The sequence below is a fragment of the Quercus suber genome, unplaced genomic scaffold (genome assembly GCF_002906115.3).
Source record: "Quercus suber isolate HL8 unplaced genomic scaffold, Cork oak 2.0 scaffold_613, whole genome shotgun sequence".
Lineage (NCBI taxonomy): Eukaryota > Viridiplantae > Streptophyta > Magnoliopsida > Fagales > Fagaceae > Quercus > Quercus suber.
Genome location: NW_027070056.1, coordinates 146895 through 167422, shown reverse-complemented (window position 1 = coordinate 167422; position 20528 = coordinate 146895). Strand labels below are relative to the sequence as shown.

Genomic DNA, 20528 nt, shown 5'->3' with positions numbered 1-20528 from the left:
TATAGTACAATATAGATTGAAGAGAAACCAATAGCCAATAAATTAAAATGGGGAATAAAATTTTAAAAATTGGGTGATGTCTTTTTATGATGGTTTGTAAGTTTATAAAAGATAGAATAGTAGCAAAAGAAATTTGTTATCTAACAATCATTCACATCCTTTCAACTTGAATCTTTGAAAAAGTAGAGGTAAAAGAATGACTTCGCTCCAACCAATAAAGAAAATCCTTGGTTCAATTCATGTTTAGGAGGATCATAGAGTGCAGAATGATACTGTTCCACCCATTCCTCTCTTTTAAAATGACACCAAAATGGTGGAATGATGGGGGCCCTCCACTCCACTTTGCCATGTTTTTTTGTCCTTGCAAACACATTCAACAGGAGAGAGATCCCAAACTCTCATTGGCAATTTGCAATTTGCAATGTCATATCTACTTTACTTATCAGAAAAAGATATCATGTACTCTTTTTCTTGTCATCTTCCAATGATGAGGATATATCATATATGTTTATATATAAGGTTAACTCAAATTCCCTACGTGCAGTCATCATGACTTATAAATTTGCTGCTCCAAAATTATTTAAGCTCCTCATATCATGGGGTGATTGAATAAAGCAAAAAGTTTTTTCCTTGGGAATTTGGAGTTTAACCCTTAAAAACTCATAGTTTTAATTATATTTTTATAAGAAAATAGGTGAAATGATTTTTTTTTTTTGGTTAAAAAGAAAAGAAAAAACTCTAATTTTTATCACACAAAGCTATATCAAGGCTAAAATAAATAAACAAAAACTTTTTACTCATGTGAAGTAAAAGGAAGAGATCTTTAAGTGCAAAAAGTTAACAGTAGATTCTAAATGTTCCCATATGATTCCTATCTTTTTCGATGTGATGACTGATGTTTATGCCGAGAATCTTTTCTCTGTGCACAAAGCTATCCACTATTTTCTTATCCTTACATTTCCTTTATGCTCGAATGCATTATGATTGCTACCAATTAGATTGACGAAAAAGCATATAACTCCTGCGAGGAATTAATAGAAAAAATATTTATTGATAATCTTTTTGTATATATAATCTTGTAACACTATAAAAAGAACAATCAATTACAAGCTCACAAGCAGGAAAAAAAAAAAACACTCATTGACTGATTGCAATAGCAGGTCTACCAACTAGAACAAACAAACCAGACTCACATACTAGCTAATCAGCAAAGATGTCTTATGCCCCATTCCTTTTTCAACCTCTAACCAACATAATTTTGGATTACCAACAAGACAGGACCCCGTGATTTCCTTTTAAAATCTCCTTGTAAAGGAGCACTCAAAAGTACAAGTGATTTCTACTCTCAACAACACCATATTAATGTAGTTGAATCCCCCCATGAAGTCCTATTGCAGCAATCTGTTTTGAGAGATCTACCAGTCTTTGAAAATTAGCCAACCTATAAAAGCATGGTTAGGTATAGCTAATCAAAAAGTTCATAATTGTGAAAATGTGAATAGTAAGCAAATTAATTTTTATTTTTTATTTTTGTATATCATGTATTGTATATTAATTGTAACCTGTATCATACAATACATAAACACTATATAAACTTTATTAAAAAAAATTGTAAACATGCATAAATAGAATGTATATACATTTGTTGTTAAAAATATATTTATAACATCTAAGCATATACAATATAAACTAACACCACGTATATATAGACTAAATATGGAAAAGCAGTTGTGCATTTGGTTATATTAACTGAATTAATATAATTATAGTCCACTAGGGTCACAACGAAAATTCACAACCTCAAATTTGTCTATGACTTTGCACACGAGTCATTAAAAAAAATTAATTATGCATTGTGGTGAGCCCATGTGTGAGGTGATGGGTAAATTGGGAAGTGTTATGATTTTTTGTCATGCGCCTAACTTTATTGATATAATTAATTGAAACAAAAATTTTGATTCTTATTTGAGAGAGAGAGAGAGAGAGAGAGAGATAAAAAAAATTATAAATAAACATATATAGAATGTATATTTTTTTATTAAAATTATATTTATAATATCTAAGTATACACAATAAACTAACACCAAGCATATATGTATTAAATATGAGAAAACATTCTAACTTGTTAGAAAAAAAAAACATTTGTGCATATTTGGTTATATTAACTAAACTAATATAGTTATAATCTTCCTAGGGTTACAACAAAAGTTCATGCACAACCTATTTGCTTATCACTTACACATGAAGCCTTTAAAAAAATAAATTAAAAATTTTGGTGGGCCCATGTGTGAGTTGATAGGTAAATTGGGAAGTGTTGTGAATTTTTGTTATGCCTCTAGTTTTATTAATATAATTAATTAAAATAAACAGTTTGATTGCTATTTGAGGAGGAGGGGGGAGGGGGTGAAGGGTTTTCTAAGGTAAGGTGGAGCTCTCTAGTAAGCTCTCAAAATTTTTATCCAAAATGTATCTTTTTTAAGTTTGGTCATCTTCCTCTTAATCAAGCCAAGGCTTGAAGGCTTTAGTGTAGTGAACTTTGGATTTTGTATATTTAAGAATTTATCAATTATTTAAATTTAATGTTTGAGGGTTTTTGTTTATTTGTTCTTTTGTTTGTATTGAAAAGAAAACAAAAATAGTACTATCAAATTTTTTATATTTACTTATTACTATTATTTTTGCATGTGAAAAAAAAAAAGGTCATGCTGGGTTGACTTGACTTTGAAAGAACCAAGTAAGTGTCATAGGTCTTGCAACTCATTTAGGATGACTCGTTTCTTACCCAATTTCAAACCTAATTGACTTGACCCATTTGTCGTGTCTAAATAGGTTTAAGGATGAGTAATTTTATGGCTGTTGGCCATAATGACAAAAATGCATGGTTGGATGGGATTTTTGGAGGTCTTTGTGGACATGTTGGCATAAGATTAGTCAAGGGATTGATGGGTGTTTATTTCAAGGTTAAAGGATGGTTTTATTTTATTTTTTAATTATTTATGAAGGAAATTGTGGTTTTTCCTTCAAATTTTGTGGCCTTTCAATATCTTTCATGATTAAAGGTGAGCCCTTTAGTAAGTTTTCAAAATTTTCATCCAAAATGAACCTTTTTAAATTTGGACCTCCTCCTTTAATGAGGAGAGAGGCCTCTTGGTACTGAAGTATTTTTAAAAAAAAAGTTTGGACTCCTTTTTGTGATAATTAATCACATATTTATCCCCTAAATTTGTTGAGAGAGTTTCAACTTATGGCGTCCACTTCTGATGATAGCTCTTCATCATCAGATCAAGACACCAATCAGTTTTTGGTGTAGGCGAGGATTGAACCCCAGATTTCTTATTCAACTATCAAATATTTTACCAGTTGAGTTAACTGGAACCCACTATTTATCCCCTAAATTAATAGGATATAAAAAGTCTCAAAATAATAGAGCAAATATATAGTTGAACTATAGTGAATTTGAGTGCCGAAATGGGCACTCTGTATGCCAATCGACACTTTGTCTCCTTAAGCCTGTTTTATGCCAATCTTAACTTATCTTACCCTTTTATTTTTTGGGTGATTTTTTGGGGGTATTTTTAGGGGGCTAATTACATGATTATTATCATAATCAAGCCCTTTTCTCATAAAGTTTACCCAAGGAGTGATTAAGTTTTCTAATTATCATACAATTAATTCAACAACTTGAAATGCCTAATCATTTGCTAGGTTTCATTTCACGCATGAGTGTCTGTCTACCATTTTCTTTGGACTTGAACCAATGAGAAGTTTACATTTGATAATTATAATTACTCATTTTAAAGATCAGTTAATCAGCTATTCAATAAATGCCTTTCAAAAAAAAAAAAAAAAAAAACTATTCAATAAATGTATGCATTCAATTTTATATTAAAGGACACTTCTCACCATTGAAATTTAATCTTGCATGTTCTTCCAATGGTAGTTTCAATACCTAGGCAAATAATGACATCATACGCATAAGAAAACAGATAGTTTTGTTTCAAAAGAAAAATCAAACCCTCCATAACAAGCTTTTAGATACACCATTTTGTAAATAGATACACAATAATTCTCATCTGTTCATTCTTTATTAAATATAAATAAATAGCCTTACATGTGATCATGCTAATCCTAATTGATTAATTCTTGTTCAAATAATGTGATGGAAATCACAAAATAAATATAATTTCGCCTCTAATCAAATTTGGCAGAATAAGAAGAGATGCTTATCTCAATTCTCAACCCCACATTTCATACTATATACTAATGATGTATTACAACTAGATGCATTGTACATGTTTTTTTGACATGAGCAATATCTTCTTCAAGAAACCAACAAAATGCATTCATTGGCACACGTCAACAAATATTGTCTTAAAATAATCAAGTGTATCACGTGAGTTTGCTTCAAATTGTTATGAGTAATTGACCAATTGTTGACAACAACTTTTCAACAGAGTTACAGAAGTCTCTGATATTTGGATGAGATGCGATGAGACTACATATTTTGATTTCGGTACCTTGGCTTTATTCTTGTTCGGAAAACTTTTTCATATACGAATTCGAGTTTATGGCAATTACCAAATATTCCAAATTAAAAAGTATAGACATAAAAAATTTCATAACAGTTGATGTGGCTTATAAGATAAGACTCAATAAAAATTTGTCAACTCAACAGGCACATGGCATTATTCATTCCAAATTCATCCAATTTACTGTGAAAAAGTCTGGAACCACAAAAATTTTCACACCTTCTTGCCACAAGCGGCAGAGTGTGATTAGTGAAGAAAAAATGTGGTTTCGTGTGTAAGTGATGATTAATCACTCACAGTTTGTCACATCAAAATTGTAGTAAAAAAGTTATGAAATAATTTATGGTCTTAGAACTATTCATTTAATACGGAGTAATGTTACATACACAACAAATTTTACAATATTTTTTACATAGTTAAGTTGACAAATTTTTTACTAATTTTAATATAGACTTATTATTATGACAAAATTTAGTTACAAAATTGATTATAGCCTAAAATTACAACCTTACACAATAAAATAAATATTACTACATATTTGGAAAATCTAATAATTGAATTATATGTTTTTTACACTCATAATACACATGTCAAATTTTATGTTAAGCGGATAATATTTACTATATGATGTATAAGCTTATATTTTATGCATAATTTTAAACTGCAGAAACTTGTAATTTAAATAATTTATTGATGACACAGCTGTTAATCTTTAATTTTCTAGAAATTTTGCAAGTATGCAGGATATAAGAAGAAGATATAATCCAGCCGTGAATTTGTCAAAATTCACATTTAATAAAAAGATATTGAGTAAAATTGTAGCCTTAAATTATAATCAATTTTGTAATTAAACTTTGTCTTTATTATTAATATCACTTTTTATTTATCAATACATTACATTAACAGCTATAAAATTTTTTGTCTTTTTTCGTCGGTCTTTTTATTTATTTATTTTTTAGATTTTCTCTTTGCTAAAGAAAAAAGTGGCATGGTCCCATGCCGCGTGCCGAATCAAATAGGTCAGAATTTCACACTTTATTTTTCAAAAGTTTCCAATTCATTTCCCACGCACCTTCCAAATCAAGGAATTCTTTTGATAATTCTAGGAAAGTCTCAAACCTCGTGGAAAATCCTTCCCCATAGCAAGAAAAGGTGAATAAATAAATACTAACTAGAAGAACATAATTGCGTACTTCATACGGGGGAAAAAGTTGGGTAAATTATATTCTAGATTTTATACATTAGGAGTGATTTTAAATTTGATCCTATAGTTTAAAAAGTTTTAAATAAAAAAAGTTTAATATTGTTACAAATAAATCGTATAGTTTTGATATATTCAAATTGAATATTGAACTTTTAAAATTGTATCAGTTAAATCTCTTATCAAACTTGAAAATCTCTTATCAGTTAAAATTGTATCAGTTTTGATATATGATTTTAAAAGTTTATAGTTTGATAACTTTGATTTGAAATTATTGAAATTATAAGGTTTAATTTGTAATGGATAAAGTTTTTTCTAAAATTGTTTGGAGAAAAGTCACAATATAATGGAGTTTTGAAAAATTCAAACATGTTAGAGATTGATGGAGAGGTAGAAATTTATCGTACAAACTACAATCCTTTGTATATTTCATTAACCCAAATAAGAAGGGGATGGGAAAGTTTGAACCAAATTATGATAGTGATGAATATAAGCACATGACTCATCACATGTTTCTTTAAAAGACTATCCATTTATATTTGTAGTCAAATGACCTACTTTTGTTTTGCAAGAAAAGATTAGAAAATCATAAGACCTATTTAATAGACATGTAACTTGTTTAAATGATTTAATGAATCATGTGATTTGATACATGTGAATAGACTTATGATTTGTCATGTGGTCAAAAGTAGGAAAGTGAATACTGTATCAATATTGGCTAAACCAGTAATACACCAATACCAGTATCGGTACTTCTCTAAAATCCATAGGATAAATATATTGGGTTGTATTACTTGAATATTAGTGTTTTAGTTAGAATTAATGTTTTGGCCAATAAAATTAAAAGAGTAAATTGCAAATTACACTCCTAAAGTTTAGGGGTGATTGGATTTTATACTATAAAGTTTCAAAATTTGAATTTTACCTTCTGAAGTTTGATGATGTTTGGATTTTTCTCATTGACGTTTCAGAATTTGAATTTTACCCCATAAATTTTAGGAGTATTTGGATTTTACACTCTAAAGTTTCAGAATTTTGGGCTGTAAAATGCAAACAATCCTAAATTTTAGAGAGTAAAATCCAAGTTCTGAAACGTCAGGGTTTAAAATCCAAAGACCCTAAACTTTAAGAGATAAAATTCAAATTCTGAAATTCAAGGTGTAAAATCCAATCACCTCCAAACTTTAGAGGTGTAATTTGCAAATTACTCAAATAAAAAATAGTTAAAAATATTTAAAAATGTTATTCAAGTTAATACATTAGATTAATGTATTTATGCCAATAATTGGGCTTTGAAAATACATGATTTTTTGAATAATATGTTTATATAAATATAAAAAATATATGTATATATATACTTTATAAATAACGGTAATCTCAAAACAGTAAACTGATATCAACCACAACAAAAATATTTAATTCCCTTTTCCCCTAATCAAATCGAAATAGTTTTCTTATTTAAAAAAAAAAAATTCGAAAGAGTCTTGAGTATGAAATTGACTACCTTGATTGGAAGAGATTTCTTCAACTTGGATTAGAGAAAACTTTGTCTATTTGTAAATAGAAATTTCATGGAATATAAACAAAAAATATGGTCTATTTTTTTTTTTTGGGAAATTAGATGGTTTAATTTTAAACCACCCCTAAAATATATGATTAAAAAATAATTAATATTAATATAAATCCCCAACAGCTTGGTAGCTTTTAAAAAGACGTCTAGGTTCAAATCTTTCATTTATAGGTGTAACTATCAAACTTGAAAAAAAAAAAAAAAGAAAAAGAAAAAAAAAAAGAAAAATGGTCACACATAGAATACATTACAGTGGTGGATGAGCCTGTTTTGCCAATAGCACAACTTGACGAGAAACAGGCTCTCAAATAGAAACAAAAAGTAGCAGTAGAATTGAGAAAGAGACCATTGACCCCATCTCTTACCATTATATATATACACATACATATTATATGTATTTGTATATGTCAAATAATCTTTAACCTAAAAAAACATTTTCTAATAAAAAAAAGCTGATCAGACGGTGATTTAGGAAGATCTTTCTCCAATACCACAAACCCATTTTTTGCTTTTGAATTTTTATTTTTATCTGTTTGTTTCTCAGAGAAAAGTTTTGGGAAAATATCCCAAAGCTCAAGTTACTCGCCGCGTTTACTCACGGGTGAGCGAAATCTCTTTACTTCTGTTGTGTATCTGCTTGTTTTGATTACGAGTTTCCCTAATTTCGATTGCTAATTTTCGATTTTGTCGATCTAGGGTTTTCTCTCCCTTTGTGGGTTTGATGTGAATTTTAACTAATTATGCGATTTTGTGATTTGGGTTTTGTTTTGTTTGCCCGTTGGATATGATCGTTATGTTAAAGCTTAGATTTTGTGGGTTTCAAGAAATTGGGTTTTTCAATTTTGGGTTTTGTTTTGTGATGCTGCAATTTTGTGGAAGGATTAATTTAGAACAGTTTGTTTGAGAAATCATTCTCTCATGAACTGTAAATTGCTGCAATTTTGTTTAATCGTTGCTTTTTTCGATTTATGTTTCGGGTTTTGTGACAATTTACTGAGTGTGGTGTTTGTTTGGGTTGAATTTATAGGCGGTGAGGATGTCGACTCCTGCGAGGAAAAGATTGATGAGGGACTTTAAGAGGTTACAGCAAGATCCTCCTGCAGGCATCAGTGGTGCTCCTCAAGACAACAACATTATGCTTTGGAATGCTGTTATATTTGGGTATGTTGCAAAATGAAAACAATATTCCTTTGTTTCCATTTATTTTACTTTTGGTTTTTGTGTTGGGTTTTTTCTGAATGTTTTGGTTAAGTATAGATCTGATACAGTTGTACTTATGCTATCCATTGGTTGAATTGCAGGCCTGATGACACCCCATGGGATGGAGGTAAAGTTAATTATCGTGCCTACTTTGATTTAATTAGGACTTTGATTTTATGTTTTGATAGGCTTTTCTTCCTTTGTTCTGTAATTCTTAAGTTACATGGAGGGTTTCCAGTGATACTGTTGTTTGTTCTTAGTGAACCATCAAAGCATGGTTTGAAAGCTTTGTCTAGTTGTTTGGTTAGGTAACCTTCTATGTTTGGATTTAATTTGATTTCCTAGTGTTTAGGCTGATTTTGATAGCCCACTGGGTTTTTGTTTTACTTAGGGATGGAAAATGGGCGGGTTTGGACAGGTCATAAATGGGTTGGGTACTCATTCACCCATTTCTTACCCTTTAAACTAAATATTTAATAACCATATCCAACCCAACCCATTTATTCTAGGCAAGACCTATCCCACCCATTAAGAGAGAGAGGGAGGGAGGGAGATTTACAATTCAGTGCACAGAGTGAACCAATAAAAGGATGTTGTGCCATCCTTAAGAAGACTAGCCTTGGAGTGTAAGCCGATAAAGGTGTAGGTGAATCATTGTATATGAAGCTAAGTGATTGTGCTCAAGAGCACACAAGGCGCCTAGAATGTTAACTGTTAAGTAATGATTTCTACGCCTGTCAAAAGCAATGCAATGCAATCCTAAAGGTATATAATCATCACCCTTTGTTGGAGAGGTTTTGAATATGTTAGAGCTTGTAGAGCTCCTCTGTTGCAAGATTGGGGGTTTGCCTATGACCTATCGGTCCTATCTTGATATGCCTTTAGTGGCATCCTTCAAGGTAAAGTCAGTATGAAATCCTATTTTAGAGAAGATGGAACACAGTGTCAGGCTGGAAGAAACTGTATTTGTCAAAAGGGGGGAGGTTAGCATTATTGAATGGTGTACACTTTCGAGTCTACCTGCTTATTATCTACCTTTGTTCACTATCCTTGTTAGTGTGGTGAATAGGATTGAGAAGTTCCATAGAAATTTTCTCTGGAAGGGTATGGAAATTTCTCTGGGGAGGTATGGGGGACGAGTTCAAGCATCATTTGGTGGGTTGGGATATGTTGTTAATCCCTATTGCTAATGGTGGCTTGGGCTTTAGGAAGTTAGTGACTTTTAACCAGGCTCTTTTGGGTAAATGGTTTATGCTGTTTTGGGTTGGAGGAAATGTGGCTATGCAGATATGTAGTAGCTGTGAAATATGGAGAGGAGTGGGGAGGTTGGTAAACTAGGACTGTTTGAGGTACTCATGAGTGTGGCTTATGGAAAAGCATAAGCATGGAATGGGAAACCTTTCCACAATATCTGCTTTGATGTAAGGGAAGGTACTCATGTTTGGTTTTGGCATGACAAGTGGTGTGGTGACCAACAAGGCAACAACTGAGGATGCTTTTTCCTGATTTGTATGATTGTTCATTACTTAGAGATGCCTTTGTTGGCTCCTTGTCCCAAGGCAAAGTGGAGGGGAACGGAGGAGGTGGAAAATTAGATTTGAGTGTGAGTATAATGATTGGGAGATTGAGATGGATAGCTACCTCTTTCTTTAATCTCCTTTATTCTAATATCCCCTCACTGAGAGGGTAGAGATTGATTGATTTTGGTGGCTGAAAGGAAATGGAGATATGATGTGAGTTCCTTTTATGATGCCTTAAGGGAGCCTTGTGCGAAGAGTTTCCCTTGGAAATGCATCTGGTGTGTAAAGGCCCCAAGGAGGTTTTCTTTCTTTGATGGGATGGTAGAATGGGGAAAGATTCTTACTTGTGATATTCTCATTAAGAGAGGACACACTTTAGTAGGGTGGTGTTGTATGTGCCGTTGTAGTGGGGAGACTGTGGAGCATCTTTGGCTACGTTGTAATTTTGCATTCAAGTTGTGGAGTTTTGTCTTTTGCACCTTTGGACTTTCGTGGGTGTTACCTGAAATGGTCTCTGATTGTTTGTTTGGATGGTGGAATTGGTTAGGCAAGCAGTCTTCACATGTTTGGAATCTGGTTCTGTTATGTTTGATGTGGACACTGGTGGGAGTGTAACTGTTGTACATTTGAGGATTTGGAAATTTCAGGGGCACATTTGATAGTATTGTTTTCTAGGATGTTGTTTGATTGGTCCTGGGTCTGGGGTTTCACTAGTTGTAACTTCATTCCTGAGTTAGAATCATTGTCGACTTGTACAGCTGTACATAATATCTTGTAATGTTTTAGACTCCTTTATGTACATTTCCATGTGCATGATGTAGTATCACTCAATTTAATCATCCTCATTAGGTATAGGAATATTATCATTGTCATCGCAAGATTTGGATCCCTCGGCATCTTGCTCATATGCTTTCTCTAAATTCATAGTCTACCTTTGAAGAGGAGTATGTTGTAAAATAGAATTTGAATTTGTTGCCCTCCTTAGTGACCTCATTGTTGCTTGAGTCTCCTTTGGTGAGGATGAGCAGTATGTGGCATGTGGTGCCAAATGGATTTTTACCTTCTAGAATTTGTAAAGGGGAGGAAGGGTGAGCTTAGGTGTATCATACAAAAATTGACTTTTGTATAACAAATCCATGGTGTATATCAATAGCATCAAGATCTGAATTATCTGATTGCTTCATTTTGTATATATATTTATATTTAAATAAAAAACTCAAAAAAGCATGCTTTAGGTGCACTTCTGCAAATGCACCTTGCTTTAGAGGCGAAAATTGTGGAGCTTTTGGTGCTTCGCGCCTAAGCGCCCTTTATAGCTTACCAACATTGGCTAGGAGAAGGCAATCACACCTTTAGAACTTAAAATAAACTATTGAAATTTTATTAAAATCAATCTCACTATAAATGTAACGGACTACGGCAAAGCCTTTTTATAGACTATTACTAAGTCCTTTGCTCCTAGGATTACTAATAACCAAGAAAAAGTACTTAAAAACCTCTAAACTAAATAAGAAAAGGGCTCAGAACACTAAATAAGACTCATGGGCGTTGTACAGCCAAAGACTGCTCATTCCAAAAATCTGTAAATTACCAATTTGCTCCTATTCTAGTAATACTCAATCAAAACTGATCTAGCAGCAAATAAACAAAGACAAGCAAAGGTCCCAAGAGATCTCTCCATCATCCTAAACATCCCAAATTAATGCTTGAGCCTTAGAACCTGCTTCCCTCACCTCTTGTAAGTCTTTAGAGGGGGCTGCCAGTTATGTTCCCCATCATATGGTGTTACGCTTATAAATCAAAGTGCACATTCTTGTTTGTGGTAGGCTTTGGGAGGTAATGAATGCTCACTTTACAGTATATTTCTGATTATATCTCAAGACTCAACAAACCTTCTGTTTTGATGGTGGAAAGGTTTGATAATCCTGATAGATGAAGGTGATATGGTGTATCTCTTGCTGTGAACCATGCAATATGTAGTTGTGTGTGTGTATTTTTTCTTTAATAGTGTCACAGAAATTTAATGTACTTTTCCCATTCTACAAGCGTGAGGGAAAAAAAAGAAAAGAAAAAAGAACTAAGGAATTGATATTTCTGTTACGCTTATTATTTTAGGTGTTAGAATTTTTTTTTATTTGTGTGGCTGTATTTGCTAACAAACCATGTTGTTATATTACCAGTACTGCTTTTATTCAATACTCTATATTCATGAATTATATCTTTGAGTGCTTCAGGTACGTTTAAATTGACGCTTCAGTTTACAGAGGATTATCCAAACAAGCCACCAACTGTGCGCTTTGTCTCTAGAATGTTCCATCCAAATAGTAAGTTTACTGATTATGTTTAACACCTACAGTTTATTATTCCTGATATTCTTGCTTTACATTTTACACTTTGGATTTATAAAAAAGAACAGAATTTTCCTCCAAATTGGTTTGGAGGAAAATTCCTCCAGCCCACTATGTGGCAATATAATTTTAAGGGCCCCACTTGTTCTTTCTCTTCTTTTTTGTGTGTGTTGTAGATACATACAGCCGGGTTATCTGGGTTTATGTTTGGGTTTATGTTCACCAATTCCTGTTGCTATCTCCAGTGCTGATGTGCTTTCATTTTGAATATATATATGCTTCAGCTTTCTGTAATTCTGTCTTTTTCTATAAAGACTCACCCTGCAATGCTAATGGTTATTGAGAATTTGAGATTTGAGGCTGATTGGGAAACCTGGTGGTTGTTATGAAGCTTCTTTTCTTATCTTTCTTTTTATTACACACACACACACACACACACACACACACACACATATATATATATATTTGATGAATCTTTTTATTACTTATTGATTGTATACACCAAGCTCTATTAATTATTTATTGGATAGATCAAGCTCCTAAATTAATGTCCCATTAACTTGTCCAGCTTTGCCATTCAACTCTTGACTTTTCTTTGTTTTTGCTTTGCTTGGTCGTTATTATATTCTCTTTTGTTAATATCTTCAAAATATTTAGTGAGAGGTTTTGCTTGTTTGTATTAATCCTAGCCATTTATTGCCCTTTTTACAGTTTATGCGGATGGAAGCATATGTTTGGACATTCTACAAAATCAATGGAGCCCTATATACGATGTTGCAGCTATACTTACCTCCATCCAGGTTAAAATACTTTAAGAATATCTAGTTATAGTGGGTCATATGTTGTGTTCTTACTAAGTTATGATGCCAGGTGTGAATTATAGCTTAACATATTCAAGTACCTAAAATGTTGTAATCATCTTCCAGTTGATCTACTGATGCTTAATTCAAGCCCCTCCCTCCCCTGTCCCATTCTTCCCCTAAATTATCACGTCTCTCCTCCCACTGTCATTTTGGTCCATATTTATGCATATAAATGTTCCCCTTACTATTTCAGTTGTGTTTGTGGAGCCAGTATTGATCTGTGCGCTAAATACTATTCACCCATGAATCACATGGTTATTCCTCTATTCTCCATAGCATACTTTGAGTCTTGAGACTGGGGATGGAAAGTTGGCAACTTCATCTTTTAGACATCTGTACCACTTCATAAATTTCTTTGTTTATGCCATCTATAAATTTGAAAGCAAAATGGACCTGTGAACCGTGAAGTTTCATTTAGCATTTATGATTTCACTAGTTCCTGATTCCTTATTTGGCAAGTGCTGCTTGGACTGGAGTTGGTGATCCATTGTATTATTATGTGCTTATTTTACATAAATACTTGCTTGCATGCTTCTTTGTATATGTAGAGTATGCAATGATGTATATTGATTTGTTATAGAAAAGAATTGGCAAATGTGCTTTCTGGTTTTATGATGATGTTACTCTTGAGTTCTTGTTTTAAAGCTATTGTCATTTTCTGATTGCAGTCATTGCTCTGTGACCCAAACCCAAATTCTCCTGCAAATTCAGAAGCTGCACGGATGTTTAGTGAGAACAAACGTGAATATAATAGGAGAGTACGTGAGATTGTTGAGCAGAGTTGGACTGCTGATTAGTCATCATGGTTAGGTGTTTTGGAACTTCAAAATAGCCCAATGGTCTGTTTAAATAACGATGGGACTCAACCATGGTGTTGTGAACTCCTTGACTTTGATTATGTTATATGTTTGCTTGGCTTTTGTGTTTGCCTTTTTATTCCTGAATGTTATTTGTACCTGATACGCTGCATTCTTCTTAATATTTCACATATAAAATTTCTGTTTACCGTCTCATTCTTAAATTGAGGGAAACACAACTATTACCAATGAATCAATGATAGATGAGTTGGAAAACTACAATAAATAAAGAATGGTTGGCAGTAACGATACTTTAAAAAACAGTTGACAAGTGGTTCTTGCAATATTACTGAATCATAGCAGTGCTCTGATTAGAAAGGTATGTAATATGTAAATACATGCATGTTCATAATGATAAATGAAAACTCTGGTCAGCCATTGGAAAGAAGAGTAGAAACTTAATACTAATACGATAAAAAAAATGCAGGGTAAAGGGAAATTATATTTACATTTATTTATATGCTCATTGTATCACATAGCATCATGACTGCTGCCGGTCACAGCAGTATAAATATTGTTCAACTAAAGCACTACATCTGTGTACTTACGTTTCCACTGCTGGTCCATCCCTCTTGAACTTGAATTGAGTACTGCAAATTCCAGAGAACATCTTCAATTGAAGGGCGCATGCTCGGATCTTTGCCGAGGCAGTTGATGGTAATTTCAACTGTGGTCTTTAATGATTGATATGCAAAAGTTCCTTGAATGGAGGGATCAGTTGCAGCCCGTAATTTTGATTCTGTCAAGCCCTTCTCTAGCTGTTGTGTAGAAAACAAGTAAAATGGAAGCCAATGAATTTCAGGCTGGGAATGTATGATGGAATTGAAAGTACATATGAAAATAGATGAATAATTGTATTAGACTATTAGTACCTCTAGCTTTAGCTCATTCGTTTCACTAGCTGATGTTACCAGTTTCCCGGTAATAACCTGAAGTAGAATAACTCCCAGCTGATAAATATCCTCCTTTTCTGCAATTTCAGCTCTGTATATACAGCGCTTAGTAAGATTAGCTGGGTCTTATTGCAGAACAAAGATACAAGAAAAGGAGACGAGGAATCAATACCTCAAACGATTGTCTTGTCCACCGAGAGGGCTCTCTGAATCTAACTGTTATATTAAAATAGCAAAAATTAACGCACAAAAAATAGTTAAAAATCAAATATGATATGCAAAAATGTATTACAAGTTAATCCGTATATAATATTTTCTAACCTTAAATGGCAAGGGAATATTGTAGCTGCTAATTTTTGCTGTGAGGCTGTCATCCAACAAAATGTTATCAATCTTCAATTTATTACCAAATATGCCAGGTGTAATCCCTGTGTGCAAGAACTGGACTCCCCTAGCAACACCAATGGTAATTGCCATTCTCTGTGGCCAGTTCAGCATATCCTTCTTTCTCCAATCTGCCAATCAGATTAAAAGATTTACTTCATTAAAGATTTCAAGTTGAAAAATGCTAAAGCTACTATCAATTTTGCTACAAAATATTTAAATACTGATATGACATTAATTTGTGAAGTTTATGTAAAAAAATTTCAAAAAGTCCATCATTCGTGCTGTTGACTTTACCATTAAGATAGTCCCTTAGTGATCCATTTGAGACGTGTTCATGAACAATAAAGACAGTGCTAGTTGTATTGGGATGGTCTTGGTAAGTGGCAATACAGTGTCCGAGGATGCTGACCAAATGCCTATGCCTCAGCTTGGATAACACATCCATGGGCTGCATCAAACTTTTTGACAAATGTTTTTGCTTCAATTTCAGGCTCTTCACCAGGACCACTGAACCATCTCTTACCCAACCTTTATAGAGCTGTAACAAACAAACAAATTCGCAAGCTTTCAATTTGAAGAGAATCGAATTTGGTGGGTTCCATTACATTGTGACATAACTCATATACTGATCAGGAAAACAGTTTGAATTAAATGCTTTACCTGTCCTTGAGATCCTTCCCCTATCAAATTTGTTGGGTCAAAGTTATTTGTTGCATCTTCAATCTCTTCCAATGTGAAAACTCGATATGGTGGTAACCCGAGTGCTGCTAACCTTATTGTTTCGGCCACACGCCCTGTGAAAAGCCAATTCATTCATCACTTTCATTAGCTACATAAAATGAGTAAAATCCAAAGTTCTAGACCACCCTTTAAGGGATACATTGGTTCAAAGCACTGAGCCATAAAAAATGTAAAATCTAAAGTTCTAAACCACCCTTTAAAGAAAACTTATTAGGAAATGCAGTCACATGGTTGAATATAATTGGGGATCCTAAGGTACAATACTTACGAAACTGTAAGTTCAAAATGACCATTTGAGGAATTGCATTGGTTCAAAGAACTTAGATTAAGTAGTTATCCACATTATGTTCAGTAGATTTAAAGAAAAAAAAGAAAGCCAGAAAGATTTCCTTACTTGCATCAGTGTATGATCTTGAGGAGCTACGAATGGACATTTTTTCAGCAACAGATCTGTTATATATGTTATCATCACTTCTATTCCTTTCTGCCCTTCTGACAATGAACAAAACCAGCAATCCAAGAACCACAGCAATTGCCACCACACATCCAATGATAACAAGTACGAGGCCGAAGTTGATGTTGGATTTGGACTCCTTCTCTTTGCTTTTGTTTGGAGGCTTAACAGCTAATGCTTCTTTGTTGCAAAACACAGATGGATGTTGATAGTTTGAGTAATTACTGCTTGACAAACAGTTCCATGAATATAGTACTGACCTGTTTGAAGAGTTTGATCCCAGACAGGATGGCAATTTTCCTATCAATAGGTTCTGTGAAATGTCTACAAACTTTAGCTCAGCATTGCATGATATATTCATAGGAAGAACCCCACTTAGTTGGTTTTGGGCCAAACTAAGATACTGAATTGAAGGCAGAGAGAACAGAGAAGGTGGGATTGGACCAAGAAATTTGTTTGAAGAGATGTCAAACTGTTGCAGCTTAGCAAAGTTCTTGACTTCTGAAGGAATCTCAGATCTCAGAGAATTGTTGCTCAATGTTATACTTACAAGACTGTTGCTTAGTGAGGGAAATTCAGGTCCAATATTGTTGCCACCCAAATTCAGCTCTTGGAGAAGTACTAGACTTTTAAGGTATGGTATACTTCCATTGAACAAATTCTCAGCTAAAACAAGACTTGTCAGATTCTTCAAAGTACTAATTGATGAAGGAATCTCTCCATAAATAAAATTTGAGCTAATATTTATCACTTCAAGTGACCATAACCGATTGATCTTGGCTGGTAATGGACCCCACAATCCTAAGGACACAAGTGACAACACTTTCAAGTTTGAAAGCTTTGCTAGAACAGAAAACAAAGAATCAGTGGAGAATGTTTCAGATAGAGTTTGCTGAGAAACAGTGAATTTCCCAGAAGCTGGTTTTGGGCTATGAGAAGGGGAGCTTTTGTTTCCAATGACAGTAAACTCGGTTATTTGATTGTTTGTGCATACAATCGTGAGAGAAGGTGAGGGAGGGAGGTAACAAAAGCTGGTCCAATTATTCCATCCCTGAAGAGCTTCAGGGTATTCAAGAAGCTTTTGAATTTGGAAAAGAGTTCTGGTTTCACTTGGACTCAACTGTGCAGTTGAACTAGGAGCAAGCATAGCAAGAATTATGAGTGATGGAAAAAAGAAACAGAAAGAAACACAGAAATTCTCCATTCTCTCAGGCAAATACAACTCAACGCAAAGCCTCAAATTCCAACTATATTGCAGGAGAAAATGGTTGGGTTAGTCATGCAAAATGATATAACTTAACATGAAGAACCATATCTGCAATTACAAGTTTACAACTACAATCATTTGTTGAAAGAAATGAAGCATGAGTTTGATCTCAAGAATCAATAAAGAATAATTTGAGTGATTTGGGTTTTACTCGGTGTTGCAGAATCTTTAACAAAGTTGTAGATGCATCCAAGAAATGTTTAAGAAAAGCTGAGGAGCAAAAAGGGCATGCTTAGTTGTACATACACTACCAAGAAAAGTTTTTCTTGGTAAAGTATGAGGCCAATATTTGATCAGGTGAAAAATTTTAAAATACAATGAATGTTTTCACTGTCTTTTTCATAATGATTGAAGTGTTATGTTGTTAGTAAAGTGGGTTGTCTTTGACGGGTTGTTTTAGGACATTTGTTAATGAAGAAAATTTTGATACCATTTTTATGAAAATAGTAATGCTATAGATATAAATTATTTTATAACATTTTTACAAATTACAGATGTAATAAATTTTTACTAGTTCTAATATAGACTCATCATAAATATCACATTTTTACTTATAATAACTATTTATAAAATGCTAAAGCCATATAACAGTTTGTAAAAATATTGTAAAATAGTTTGTGTTTGTAGTATTACTCTTTATGAGAAATATAAAAAAATGTGAAAGAAATTAATTACATTTTTTTTTTTCATAAAAAATTTCTATAAATATTTCATAAACTCTGTATTCATAACGTTGTTTAAAAAAAAATTGAAAAAAAAAAGGAAGAGAGAGATGAGACAGAGTGAGATTTCTAAGGACTAGTAGTTGATAAAGTGAAACCAAGAAAACACACAAGTGGAGTCCATTCCTGATCATATGCTGCGGAGACTATCATATTAAATTGGTAGAGGGTTCTCTAAACCGTTGATTTCTCTTGATTCTCACCATTGTAATGCAAAAGTCAAAGAAATTACGTATATAGATGCTCCTCCATGCGAGAACCTCGGTGTTGACCACGTTATTTAAGGTAGACCCGCAAGTATCTCAAAGTCACGTGCCACAAGCACGTGACAACTGTGAAGGGGTAGCCTCTTTTTAGTTTTTTCTCTTTCTTTTTCACTTACAGGTGTATGAAAGTCATGATTCATGAATATAATGAGTGCACAATGTCAATGTCAATATAAAAATATAACGGTCCGAAAATTGTTGCATGCAATTACATAAAAGGCCCTTGGTTTTTGTGACATTGAGAGTTGTGTCGGTGATAGGTGCCCTTACAAAGTGGGGTGCTGAATTTGATTGAAAGGCAAAAGTTTGTGGACACAAACATACTTTAATGACTTATTAGTTATACCTAATCCCTTGTATCATATCCATATTTTACTTGGTGCTGCTCTTTCCAGCTTAGTGTCTTTGTTTTTTGTTCATTGTAATTACCTATTTAGGTCTCATTGGGAACAAGATTTTGTTTGCAAAAGACAAATTGCAAGCAAGATTTAATGGGGTAGTATTGTTTATTGAAGAGGTTTAATTTCATGCAAGCAAGATAATTTGGATTCTTTAATTGGATTGCTATACCCATGATTATTTTTGATCTATATAATCATTCACCTTAAGATTTATGATATGATTGGATCTTGAACCACTAGTTTTGGTTGCAAAAAGGACCTTAATATAAGATAAATATAGATGATTCTTTTTGTTCTTATATATTAAAGTGATAGAATTGGCATTTTATAATAAAGAAGCACATGACATGCCTTGAAAGGACTGCATTCTTTTTAATATACAGCAACTACTAGCTATAAGTCCTCATATCTCTTGAATGGCTTCATCTTCCAAGCTAGCATAGGGGTCACTGACACTGACTTACTGTCTAGGGCTCTATAATTCATCAGAGTTTCCACATTAGTGTATTAAGAACATTGGTCACATCTAAAAAGTGATAGATGCCAAACAAAAGTTTGAAAAGGGTATATTGGTAATTTAGAACAATTTAGAAGCATATTAAAAATATTGAGTAGTTAGAAGGAGCTTTCAATGGATCAAATTTTGATCTAAACCCTAAATCCCATTGGACTCAGATGGAAAGAGAAAAATATTGCATCTCATTATTATTGAATTATTATTTTAGTAATTTGTCTTAGATGTTGGCTTATTGGGCTAATAGCATCTCTCCCGTCTCCCGGGATGTGAGATTTAGTTCATCGAATCATCTTACTTACACTAAACAAAACTAGTCTTAGATACACTAAGTTTTATATTAAGTGCTAATGTTTTTTTTTTTTGTTTTTTGTTTTAAATTTTTTTTTAATGTTAAACCATTATTCCTTAAACCATTATACTTAGATTGATAATTTGGACCCAATTAATTAGTCATGATTTGATTATGGTATCACTAGTTCAATGAATAAATCATTACTGTTTCCTCAAAAAAAATGTAGGGATGTTTATTTCACATTGGTTGTGTGTATTAGAGTTTTAGTCCTCATAACCTTAGGCTACTACTACAAATGTTAGTTTATTTTGTAGTGGTACTTTGGTTGTGTAATATATTACAAGCCTATTTAAAAAACTCTATATACTAATTTCGTGTTCGTTTGTTCTAATAAGTATTATTGTTTCCTCAAAAAAAAAAAAAAAGAATAAATCATTATTGCATTACAACATATTTATGAATGATGAGAGAATTAAATAAGTTTCTTTGAATCTTTTCTA

General features: G+C 32.9%; 2 protein-coding genes across 2 annotated transcripts; one reads left to right on the top strand and one right to left on the bottom strand.

Moving 5' to 3' along the window:
- The first annotated feature begins 7700 nt into the window (after positions 1–7700).
- Positions 7701–14236, top strand: LOC112009857 (ubiquitin-conjugating enzyme E2 2). Its single transcript, XM_024042211.2, has 6 exons — positions 7701–7901; positions 8328–8461; positions 8602–8627; positions 12255–12344; positions 13080–13168; positions 13900–14236. The coding sequence occupies exons 2-6, from the start codon at positions 8337–8339 to the stop codon at positions 14026–14028; spliced, it is 459 nt and encodes a 152-aa protein (XP_023897979.1). The 5' UTR covers positions 7701–7901; positions 8328–8336; the 3' UTR covers positions 14029–14236.
- Positions 14237–14517: 281 nt separating this feature from the next.
- Positions 14518–17969, bottom strand: LOC112009856 (probable LRR receptor-like serine/threonine-protein kinase At1g14390). The gene is made up of 7 exons (XM_024042210.2): positions 16504–17969; positions 16029–16162; positions 15663–15906; positions 15303–15496; positions 15154–15197; positions 14961–15072; positions 14518–14846 (listed from the first exon to the last, which is right to left on the bottom strand). The coding sequence occupies exons 1-7, from the start codon at positions 17765–17767 to the stop codon at positions 14619–14621; spliced, it is 2220 nt and encodes a 739-aa protein (XP_023897978.2). The 5' UTR covers positions 17768–17969; the 3' UTR covers positions 14518–14618.
- Between the last annotated feature and the right edge of the window lie 2559 nt (positions 17970–20528).

Excerpts from the sequence above, each read along its gene's own strand:
- LOC112009856 (XM_024042210.2), bottom strand. The coding sequence starts at position 17,767 with ATGGAGAATTTCTGTGTTTCTTTCTGTTTCTTTTTTCCATCACTCATA. Across the intron at positions 15,907-16,028 it reads GGGAAGGATCTCAAGGACAG|CTCTATAAAGGTTGGGTAAG; the intron begins GTAAAGCATTTA and ends TGTTTGTTACAG. Across the intron at positions 14,847-14,960 it reads CGAATGAGCTAAAGCTAGAG|CTAGAGAAGGGCTTGACAGA; the intron begins GTACTAATAGTC and ends TCTACACAACAG.
- LOC112009857 (XM_024042211.2), top strand. The coding sequence starts at position 8,337 with ATGTCGACTCCTGCGAGGAAAAGATTGATGAGGGACTTTAAGAGGTTA. Across the intron at positions 12,345-13,079 it reads TAGAATGTTCCATCCAAATA|TTTATGCGGATGGAAGCATA; the intron begins GTAAGTTTACTG and ends CCCTTTTTACAG. Across the intron at positions 13,169-13,899 it reads CTATACTTACCTCCATCCAG|TCATTGCTCTGTGACCCAAA; the intron begins GTTAAAATACTT and ends TTCTGATTGCAG.